Below are 10,664 nucleotides of genomic sequence, written 5' to 3'. Positions count from 1 at the left end.
GCTGCTGGGGCCCGGGGAGGTTGGGGTGGGCTCTCCGAGAGCAGGTGGGAGCAGTGGGGGTGGGTGCGGCAGGACCAACGGCCCGGCCCTCCTGGTTGGGAGAGAGAAGAGACCAGCAGGAGGCCCCAGACCGTCCTGGCCTTCCACGAGCCAGCAGACTCTCAGAACTCAGAGCGGTTACACTGGAAGGGGTACCTCACCGTGGCCGGGGACACAGGGCAGAGCGGGCAGGAGAGCCCCCACAGGTACCATCCGGCGCGGCCATGCGGACAGATGAGGCTTGGTCTCCTGAGGCCTGGGCTGCGGCCAGCCGGGCAGGCTCCACGGGCCTCATGCCCAGGGCTTCTACAGGGACAGGTTCTCACTGCAAGGCCCCAGGCCTCTGGGGGGAACGCAGACACACCAAGAGGTGTTCCTGGGAGCCGGTCGGGGCCAGTTCTTTAGGAGGTGTGGGGCACAGGCTGGTCAGAACGGTGACAGCAGTGGACGTGGGAAAGGGTCAGATGCCAGGGTTCGGGGAGCCCAGCAGTTCAGCTAGTTTCAGCCGGAGAGGAAGCAGGCACCCCAGCCCCCAGGGAGGGAGTCGGCAGATGTGTGTGTGTGGGAGGGGGTGCATGTTGAGATGAGTTTTTCTTTTCTTTTCTTTTTTAAGACATTTTATCTAAAAGGCAGAGTGACAGACAGGCACACACACACACACACACACTTCCATCCTCTGGTTCCCAACCCAAATGGCCACAACAGCCAGGTCTGGGTCAGGCAGAGACCAGGAGCCAGGAGCTCCATCCGGGTCTCCCACGTGGTGCAGGTTGGGGGACCACCGGACCTCCCCACCTCAGCGGAGTGTGCTCCCACTGGGCACGGCAGTGGCGGCGTAGGGATGCGGGGCAGCAAGGTGGTCGTGGGTGGTTCCCGACCGCGCTGCGCCCCAGGGAAGCCCCGGCCTAGGAGGCTCAGGCTGGCGCTGGGGTCTCTCCTGCCCATAGCCGGAGCGCCCCGGGCCCAGGGCAGCCGAACGAGGCCTCGGGCGGTTAGGGGCCAGGCTCTGACGGAGCGGCCAGGGATGGGGCAGCCTTGGGTGGGGCGGAGCCGCAGAGTGGGCCGGGCGCGGGCGCTGCCCTCCGGCTCCTCCCCCCGGCCCGCCGCGCGCCCGCGCCTCCGGATTCCCGAGCGCGGGTGGGGGCTTCAGGCGGCGGCGGCGGCTCGGCTCGGCTCGGCCGGGGCGGGCGCGGGGCTGGGCGGGGGCCGGGGCGCGGGACGCGGGGCTGGGGCGCGAGAAGGGCGGTGCCTGCCCGCCCAGCCATGGCGGCCCCGGAGCCGACGCCGAGGAGGGGCCGTGAGAGGGAGCGAGAGGACGAGAGCGAGGACGAGAGCGAGATCCTGGAGGAGAGCCCGTGCGGCCGCTGGCAGAAGCGGCGGGAGCAGGTGGGCGCGGGCGGGCGACGCTGGCGGCCTCGGACGCCGCGGGCCCGACGCGCGCGCCCTGGAGAGAAGCCCCGGGCCTCCGAGGACCGGTCTTCTCCCTGGACCACCGTGCGTCCCCGGAATCCGGCCCTGGCATGCGGCCCACCGCTCCTGGGGGACCCAGCCACGAGCGCGCGGGGCTGCGGGACGGGCGCGCGCAGGGCCCGGTCCCACCCGCGGCGCGCGCTGCCCCGCCCAGGTGAACCAGGGGAACATGCCCGGGATCCAGAGCACGTTCCTGGCCATGGACGCGGAGGAGGGGGTGGAGGTGGTGTGGAACGAGCTGCACTTCGGCGACAGGAAGGCCTTCGCGGCCCACGAGGTGAGACCCGGCCCCGCCGCGCCGCGCCCCGGGCCGCCCCTCGCTGCTCCTGACCGCGCCCCCTGTCCAGGAGAAGATCCTGACCATGTTCGAGCAGCTGGCGCTCGTCGACCACCCTAACATCGTGAAGCTGCACCGCTACTGGCTGGACGCCTCGGAGACCCGCGCGCGGGTGAGCCGCGGTGGGGTGCGGGCGAGGCGCGGCGGGCGAGGCGCGGGCCGTGGGACCCGCCGCGAGCCCGCCCGCCACGCAGGTGGTCTTCATCACGGAGTACGTGTCGTCGGGCAGCCTCAAGCAGTTCCTGAAAAAGACCAAGAAGAATCACAAGGCCATGAACGCCCGGGTATGGGGGAGGGGGCGGGCCAGGGGTCAGGGTGGGGGTGGGCGCGGGGGGGGGCGGGCTGCGCAGGCCCGGCCGCCCCCCCCAGCCCACCCGATGGCGTCGTGCGTCGCCGCTAGGCCTGGAAGCGCTGGTGCACGCAGATCCTGTCGGCGCTCAGGTGAGCCTGCGCCTGCGCGCCCGCGCCCCACGCCGGCCGGGCGCAGCCTGACCACGCGGCCTCTCCCTGCCCCGCGTCCGCAGCTTCCTGCACGCCTGCAGCCCCCCGATCATTCACGGCAACCTGACCAGCGACACCATCTTCATCCAGCACAACGGCCTGGTCAAGATCGGCTCCGGTGCGGGTGCAGGCGCGGGCGCGGACGCGGCGGCGGGGGCAGGGCCGGGCGGGGACCGTGGACGCCGCGGCCTCGCGCTGACGCCTCTCTCTCCCCGCCGGTGCCGGTGCAGTGTGGTACCGCATCTTCTCCAACGGTGCGTGGGGCTCGGGGTAGCCTTGGCTGCGGCCAGGTTGCGTCCGCTCAGTGCCCGCGCTCCCCTGCAGCCCTCCCGGACGATCTGCGCAGCCCGGTCCTGGCGGAGCGCGAGCAGCTTCGGAACCTGCACTTCTTCCCCCCGGAGTACGGAGGTGGGTCCGGGGGCTCGGCGCGCGCCTCGCGGGCCCTGCCCGGCCCTGCCCGGCTGCCCGGCCTCGCGTCTCCCTTTCAGAGGTGGCCGACGGCACCGCCGTGGACATCTTCTCCTTCGGGATGTGCGCGCTGGAGGTACTGGCCCTGGCTCCCCGCCCCTCCGTGCCGGGCGGCCTCCGCCTCACCGCTGTCCTCTCCACGCCCAGATGGCTGTGCTGGAGATCCAGGCCAACGGGGACGCCCGGGTCACCGAGGAGGCCGTGGCTCAGGCCCGGCATTCCCTGAGCGACCCCAACATGCGGGTGAGCAGCCTGCCCGGGCTCTGGGCCTGCGGCTGCCGCCGAGGGGTGTGCCAACCACTTGCACAAAGCCCACCGGCGAGGAGGACCTTGCTGGGGCCCCAGGCGGGTTTGGGGCCTAGGACCCTAGGGGATCAGCGCTGTGAAGCCAAGGGCACTAGAGACAGCCTTGGCACGTGGCGCACTGGACCTCCCCCCCCCCCCCCCAGACCCGAGGCTGGCTCAGAGAGGGAGCCACAGCGTCACGCCGTCTGCCCAGCCCCGAGACCTCCAAGCTTCCAGACCTGGGGCTCCAGGTGGATGGGGGCAGGGTGGGCAAAGCAAGTGTAGGGCGCAAGCCTTTCGGGTCGGAGGCCAAGGGTTAGCTCTGCGGCCCCAGGGGCTCCTGGGGAGCTGGGGCGGCCCGGTCCATGCAGCCCCTGAGGCAGAGCCTGAGCAGGGCCGGGCTGTGGGTAGGGCCCGCCTGTGTGCCCGGATAATGGCAGTCACTGCCCGCGGTGCCGGTGCCCTCCCGCTCAGAGTCGGGGCTGGCTTGGCTGCCCTCGGGGTGCCTTTCCCTGGGTATTCCCGCCCAGGGCTCCCGCTGGGACTCTGAGGCGAGAGGGGCTGCACCCTGGGGTGCGGGGTTTCAGGAGGCCTCCTCCCACGCCCTCAGGAGTTCATCCTGTCCTGCCTGGCCCGGGACCCTGCCCGCCGGCCCTCGGCCCACAGCCTGCTGTTCCACCGCGTGCTGTTTGAGGTGCACTCGCTGAAGCTCCTGGCGGCCCACTGCTTCATCCAGCACCAGTGTGAGTGGCCGGCCAGCTGGGCCTGGCGTCCTGGCGCGGCAGCGTCCCCCAGGACTGGGGCTCAGCCCGCCCGTGTATCCTGCGGCCCGCAGACCTCATGCCGGAGAACATGGTGGAGGACAAGACCAAGGCGCTGGATCTGCACGCCGTCATGGCGGAGGTCCCCCGGCCCCCCCGGCCCCCCGTGCAGTGGCGGTGAGCGGCCGCAGCCAGAGAGGCCCCTCTCCGGAGAGCCCTGGACGGCCACCGCTTACGCACTCCCTCCCCCGTGCCAGGTACTCGGAGGTGTCCTTCCTGGAGCTGGACAAATTCCTGGAAGATGTCAGGTGAGGGAGCTGGCTTGAGGCCGGGGAGCAGGTGGCCGTCAGGCCCGAGCCCCAGCTACCGCCTGCTGTACCCCAGGAACGGGATCTACCCGCTGATGAACTTCGCGGCCGCTCGGCCCCTGGGGCTGCCCCGGGCGCTGGCCCCACAGCCCGAGGAGGCCCAGAAGGCCAAGACCCCAACGCCAGAACCCTTCGACTCAGAGACCAGAAAGGTGAGTCTTGCCGCTGTAGTGCACCCCGTTTTCCCTGGGGCCCCCACAGCCCCATCCCCAGGCTGCCTGTGGCCAGGGCCAGCCCCCGCGGAGGCGGGGCTCCAAGGGCTGTTTCACCAGAGGCACCCCTGAAGACCCTTCCCCCACCTTGCTCCAAGCAGCCTCCTCTGTCCCCCCTTCACCACCACACCTGCAGGGCTGCAGAGGCCCGGCCACCTCCCTTCCCCTCCACCCAGCTTTCGGACCAGCCAGGGCCGCTAGCATCTGCTGACAGCACCACTGTCCACCCGCAGAAGCCCCTGCCCGGCCCCGCCCCGCCCCCACGCCGCCAGCCCCGGCATCGGCTCCGGCAGAGAGCAGGGGCAAGGACGCCCCGTTCCCCCGGCAAACAGCCCCGTTTCCGGTCTCTGCCGCCCCTCTGGGCCCTCGGGCAGCGTCAGCCCGTCCTGCTGGCCGCTGAGTTTCGGCCTCCCGCCTGCAGGTGATCCAGATGCAGTGTAACCTGGAGAGGAGCGAGGACAAGGCGCGCTGGCATGTGAGCGGGGGCGGGCGCTTGATGGGAGGAGCGGAGCCCGGGAGGGGAGGGGCAGGCCCGATGGTGGGGGGGGGGGCAGGGGCGAGGGGCGGGGCCTGGGGGAGGAGCCCGATGGTAAGGGGGAGGCCTGGGAGGGGTGGGCCGGCAAGGGGCGGGGCCTGGGTTGTGAGGGGTCAGGCCCGATGGTAGGGAAGGGGCAGAGGTGAGGCCTGGGAGGAGCGGGGGGGGGGGGGGGCTGGGGAGGGGCTGGAGCTTGATGGGAGGAGCGGAGCCTGGGAGGGGCGGGGCCTGACGGCAGGGGCCGGCGGGGGCGGGGCCCCAGTCCGCCGCGCCGACCGCAGCTCCCGCCCGCAGCTCACGCTGCTCCTGGTGCTGGAGGACCGGCTGCACCGGCAGCTGACCTATGACCTGCTCCCAAGTAGGCTGCGCGGAGACCCCGGGCGGCGGGCGGGCGCTGCGGGCGCGGCCGTGACCTCACGCCGGGGTCCCCGCCTGTCCCGCAGCTGACAAAGCCCAGGACCTGGCCGCCCAGCTCGTGCACTACGGCTTCGTCCGCGAGGTGCGCGGGGCGGGCGGCGCCCGGGCGGGCGGGGGGCGGCGCAGGGCGGGCCTGCCGGCGTGCCCGCCAAGCCTCCCTCCCTCGCAGGATGACCGGGCGAAGCTGGCCGCCTTCCTGGAGAGCACCCTCCGCAAGCACCGCGGAGCCTAGGGCCGAGCCCCTGGCCTGGGCGCGCGCCCCATGGGCACTGCCGAAGGCAGCCCTGTGGGCCCCGGGTGGGGTGGGGGTGGCGGGGCCCCTTGCGTCTCCACGGTCACCCTGCTATGTCCGCGGGTCTTCTGGCCGGGAGGCCCTCGGGAGGACACCTGGCCCGTGACTGGGCACTGGGCCTGCACGGCAGAACACGCACACCCCTCCCCCCCCAAACCTGCAGGTGTCAGGCAGGGCGCTGGGCAGTGGGCAGGGCCGGACCTGGAGGGAGAAGCAGCGGGGAGAGCCCGGAGTCCAAGCTTCAGTGCCCGAAACCTAGGTCCCCTCCAGCCCACACCTGCCCAGAGTCCACCACCTGCTGTCCCGGCAGCCCCGCCATCGGGCCAAACTCATGCCCTCCTCCCTGGGCAGCCGGGAGCCACCAGGACATGGGTGCCTGGCTCTGGCCCATGTCACCCAAGTGCTGGGTCAGCCTTGCGCAGTCCGGTGCCGGCCCGGGGACGCCTCCCCCACTCCTGCCTGGATCGCTTCCCAGGCCTGTCCACTCCCCACGAGGAAGGCTGACCACTGCGCCTGTTGGTGCCACCGTGAGGCCGCGTGCACTGGCCCAAGACGGCAGCCTTTGCTACAGCCGGGTGGGTGGGCGGGCTGACCCGGGCCCACCACCAGAGCCGGGGTGGGTTGAGCTCACAGCCCTGCCGTGGTGGGCGCTTCCTGCTGGCTGCAACCAGGGCGGCGGTCGGCTGCCAGAGGCTGCCTCGGCCCTTCCCCGCCCTCGAGGCCAGCGCCAGGAGCTTGAGTCTGCCCCAGTACCCCTCCTGTGCCTCAGGGAGGTGCTCCTGTCTCCCACGGCGCCCGGGACGACAGCCCTCTCGGCCCTCGGCGTCGGTCACACCTGAGAAAGCCTTGTGCCTGGTCAGCCGAGGGCTAGGGGCTGACCCCAGCCGAAGGCCAGCCCTGAGAACAAAGGTGTCTCGAGTCTCCGTGCCTTACGGTGCCCCCGTTGTACACATTCCAGTACTGCTCACGACACGGCCGCCGTCCCGCGCCTGCAGCTGGGTCGGGGTCTAACAGCACTCACACGGCCCAGGTCCCGGCTGAGCGAGCTGGCGACAGCGGACCGTGATTAAACGGAATTTTCCAAGCGTCCGAGCCATCGCCTCTGCTGAGCGTTGCATTTTCAGTTTTGTCTGCTCAGGGTGACACCACGTGCCTGAAAGCGGAACCGGTTCTTGAGGCAAACAGCCGTTTACCGCGCAGCCCCCCCCCCCCACAGCTGTTTACCGTGCAGCCCCTCACAGCCATTTACCGCCCAGCCCCCCCATTTATAATGCAGCCCCCCCAGCTCAGCTTCTCACCGTTTCTTCAGGCACTTGCAACCACTTTCCTCAAAACCACAGCGCGCTTTTAGCCCTGCTGCCTGGCTGCTTTCTCTTAAAAAGATTGATTTATTGTTTGAAAGGCAGAGGGAGAGGTCTTCCATCCACTGGTTCACTCCCCAAATGGCTACAATGACCAGGGCTGGGCCAGGCGGAAGCCAGTAGCTTCCTCGGGTCTCCCACGGGCGCAGGGGCCCAGGGACCTGGGCCATCCTCCACTGCTTTCCCAGGCCACAGCAGGGAGCAGCATCGAAGTGGGACAGCCGGGACGCGAACCAGCGCTCGGATGGGGTGCGGGCGCTGCAGGTGGCAGCCTTCCCTGCGCCACCACACTGGCTGGTTTTTCTGTATCCCGTGTCCCCAGGCAGCGTCCTCTGCAGGGGGGCGGCGGGCCCTGTCCTCACCCCACCTGCCCCACCTGCTCCAGCGGTGGCTCCTCCACCAAGGTCCCTCCAGGGAACTCAGCGTCCTGGACTTTGTCAGCGCCTGCATCCCCAGTCAGCGGTCAGGTGCCCTGAAGTGGTGGACATGGCCGTGGCCGTGGGGGTCCCCTGGCCGCCTGCCCTCTCTCTCTGTTGGAGCAGGAACTCCCTCCAGGTGTGCCAGGCAGTGTGGCTGGCAGGCACAGGGCGGCCTGCGGGCCTCACTCTGCCCTCAGCCGAGCGGCCAGGCAGCGTGCTGGCTGGGACCACCTCTCCCCAGGATCTGGGCGTGCCGTGCTGTTTCCTTCCACGTCCCAACCTTTGCACAGGGCTGCTCTCCCGGGGGTCCCGATTGCTCAGCACCTCAGAATGGCTGTAGAAGGTTTTCCTGAATTCTTTCCTTGTCGGCTCCACTTTCCTTATTTCCGGACACTACTGAGATGTAGAACTTATCTTTTTTTTTACTATTATTTATTTATTTGAGAGGCAGGGTTACAGAAAGAGAGAGAGAGACAGAGAGAGGTCTTCCATCCGCTGGGTCACTGCCCAGATGGCCGCAATGCCTGGGGCTGGAGCAGGCACTGAGACGCAGTGCAGCCTCCCGCGTCCGGGGCGGCGGTCACTGCTGCCGCCAGGGTCTGTGGGCAGCTGGAGCCTGGTGCCCACGCGTGCTTCCTCACCTGTGGAAACAGGCCCGGGTGCCCACCGAGCGGCTACTGTAAGGGTCACTGCAGGTGACCAGGCCCACCACGGCCAGCAGAGGGTGGCGCTGGAGTGGATGCCTGGTGAGGAGGACCGGCCGGGGTTGCTGCTGGCACTGTGTTCTGGAAGATTCCAGCTGTGTGGAGGTGTTCACGGCGTGCTGAAGGTCATTGCACTGCGGCTCTGGGGCCTCACCCCACCTGCGTTGCCTCCGAGCCCCGCAGCCCTGGCTGTGCGGCTGCCTGGACTTGGGACTCCCAGTGGCGGGGGGCCTCTCGGCTGGCCGGCCTGCGGCCATTCCAGACAGTGCCAGCTTGGCTTTTTTTTTTTTTTTTTTTTGGTAAAAGTTTATTTATTTATTTATTTGCAAGGCAGAGTTACAGAGAGAGAGAGGGAGAGAAATCTGGAGCCAGGAGCTCTCTCCAAGTCTCCCACGCACGTGCGGGGGCCCAAGGACTCGGGCCATCCTCTACTGCTTTCCCAGGCCACAGCAGGGAGCTGGGTCGGAGATGGAACAGCGGGACTTGGATGGGCACCCGTATGGGAGGCCGGCACTGCAGGTGGATGCTTAGCCTTCTGCACCACAGTGCTGGCCCCGCTTTTCTTAATTTTACATAAGGTAGGGGCCGGCGCTGTGGCAGAGTGGGTTAACGCCCTGGCCTGAAGCGCCGGCATCCCATATGGGTGCCGGTTCGAGACCCAGCTGCTCCACTTCCGATCCAGCTGTGGCCTGGGAAAGCAGCAGAAGATGGTCCAAGTCCTTGGGCCCCTGCACCCACGTGGGAGACCCGGAAGAAGCTCCTGACTCCTGGCTTCAGATTGGCACAGCTCCGGCTGTTGCGGCCAATTGAGGAGTGAACCAGCAGATGGAAGATTCTCTCTCTCTCCCTCCCTCCCTCTCCTCTCCCTGTGTAACTCTTTCAAATAAATAAATAAATCTTTAAAAAATTTACCTAAGCTATAGGAGTTTCTTGTATTTCCTATATACAGGTTCAGGAACAGTGACATCCCCACCCCACCCTCCGTCCTGCCCAGCTCCCACCCTTCCTCCTCCTCCCTCTCCCATTCCCACTCTTAAGTTTTACAAAGATCTGTATTCAGTTTACTTTATACTCATAAGGTTAACCCTACACTCAGTATGAAGACAAAGCCCTGCTCCTCAACAGTCGAGACAAGGGCTGTAAACAATCATGGAGTCTCAGAATGTCCGTTTCTCTCCAACACGTTGCATTCCAGGTACTCTGTTAGTACCACAGCTGGGGAAGCGTACCGCGTCTGTCTGTCTGGGCCTGGCGTGTTTCACTGAGTATAACGGTTTCTGGTTGTAGCCATTTCCTTGCAAAAGGCAAGATTACTTTTTTTTTTTTACCTGAGTCGCACTCCTGATTTTTTTTTTTTTTTTTTTTTTTTGACAGGCAGAGTGGACAGAGAGAGAGAGACAGAAAGGTCTTCCTTTTGCAGTTAGTTCACCCTCCAATGGCCGCCGCAGCCGGCGCACCGCGCTGATCCAAAGGCAGGAGCCAGGTGCTTCTCCTGGTCTCCCATGGGGTGCAGGGCCCAAGCACCTGGGCCATCCTCCACTGCACTCCCGGGCCACAGCAGAGAGCTGGCCTGGAAGAGGGGCAACCGGGACAGAATCCGGCGCCCCAACCGGGACTAGAACCCGGTGTGCTGGCGCCGCAAGGCGGAGGATTAGCCTAGTGAGCCGCGGCACCGGCCAACTCCTGATTTCTTTATCCAGCCATCAGCTGATGGATGTCGGTGAGCTGAGCTGCCGTGGGCGTGGGGATCAGATCTCTTTCTTACGCTGATTCCATTTCCTCCGGGTAAATCCCAGGAGGGGATTGCCGGTCTCTTCAACAAGTGGTGCTGGGAAGACCGATCTCCACGTTCAGAAGCAAGAAGCCTGACCCCTACCTTCCACCTCACACAAAAACCCACTCAGCATGGATCAGAAGTCTAAATCTATGACCTGACACCACCAGATTACCGGAGAACATTGGGGAGGCCCTGCAAGACTTTGCTAGAGGCAGGTTTCTCGGAAAACACCCCAGAGGCACAGACCAGCCAAGACTGACAAATGGGATTATGTCAAGCCAAGGCGCGTCCGCACTCCAAAAGAAACACTCAGAAACGTGAAAAAAAAAAAAATGAACAGAATTGGAGAAGTTATTTGCATACTCTGCAACTGATAGGATTAACAACAACAATCAATTTAAGAAATGGGTAAAGGGGCGGGTAAAGCCGCCGCCTGCAGCACTGGCATCCCATATGGGTGCTGGTTCGAGTTCCGGCTGCTCTACTTCTGATCCAGCTCTCTGCTGTGGCCTGGGAAAGCAGTGGAAGATGGCCCACGTGCTTGGGCTTCTGCACCCGTGTGGGAGACCTGGAGGTAGCTCCTGGCTCCTGGCTTCGGATCAGCACAGCTCCGGCCGTTGTGGCCATCTGGGGAGTGAACCAGAGGATGGAAGACCTCTCTCTCTTCCTCTCTCCCTCTCTGCCTCTCTTTCTCTCTCTGTGTAACTCCTTTCAAGTA

General features: G+C 66.5%; 1 protein-coding gene and 1 long non-coding RNA gene across 2 annotated transcripts; both read left to right on the top strand.

The window, feature by feature from the left end:
- The first annotated feature begins 1,158 nt into the window (after positions 1–1,158).
- NRBP2 (nuclear receptor binding protein 2) lies at positions 1,159–6,777 on the top strand. The gene is given in 17 exon segments (XM_089336559.1): positions 1,159–1,425; positions 1,664–1,786; positions 1,857–1,958; positions 2,041–2,130; positions 2,247–2,287; positions 2,371–2,465; positions 2,578–2,601; positions 2,672–2,755; positions 2,836–2,891; positions 2,963–3,058; positions 3,711–3,929; positions 3,931–4,169; positions 4,246–4,381; positions 4,863–4,916; positions 5,271–5,334; positions 5,420–5,475; positions 5,563–6,777. Coding segments are annotated over 17 exon segments (1,665 nt in total). The 5' UTR covers positions 1,159–1,302; the 3' UTR covers positions 5,626–6,777.
- A 2,764-nt stretch (positions 6,778–9,541) lies between these two features.
- On the top strand, positions 9,542–10,104 carry LOC138849997 (uncharacterized). The gene is made up of 3 exons (XR_011389368.2): positions 9,542–9,652; positions 9,870–9,889; positions 9,966–10,104. It is a non-coding gene; the product is annotated as an uncharacterized LOC138849997 (long non-coding RNA).
- Positions 10,105–10,664: the final 560 nt, after the last annotated feature.

This window comes from Oryctolagus cuniculus, chromosome 6, assembly GCF_051225735.1.
Source record: "Oryctolagus cuniculus isolate XC-2025 breed Fujian yellow rabbit chromosome 6, ASM5122573v1, whole genome shotgun sequence".
Lineage (NCBI taxonomy): Eukaryota > Metazoa > Chordata > Mammalia > Lagomorpha > Leporidae > Oryctolagus > Oryctolagus cuniculus.
This window is presented reverse-complemented; position numbering and strand designations above follow the sequence as displayed.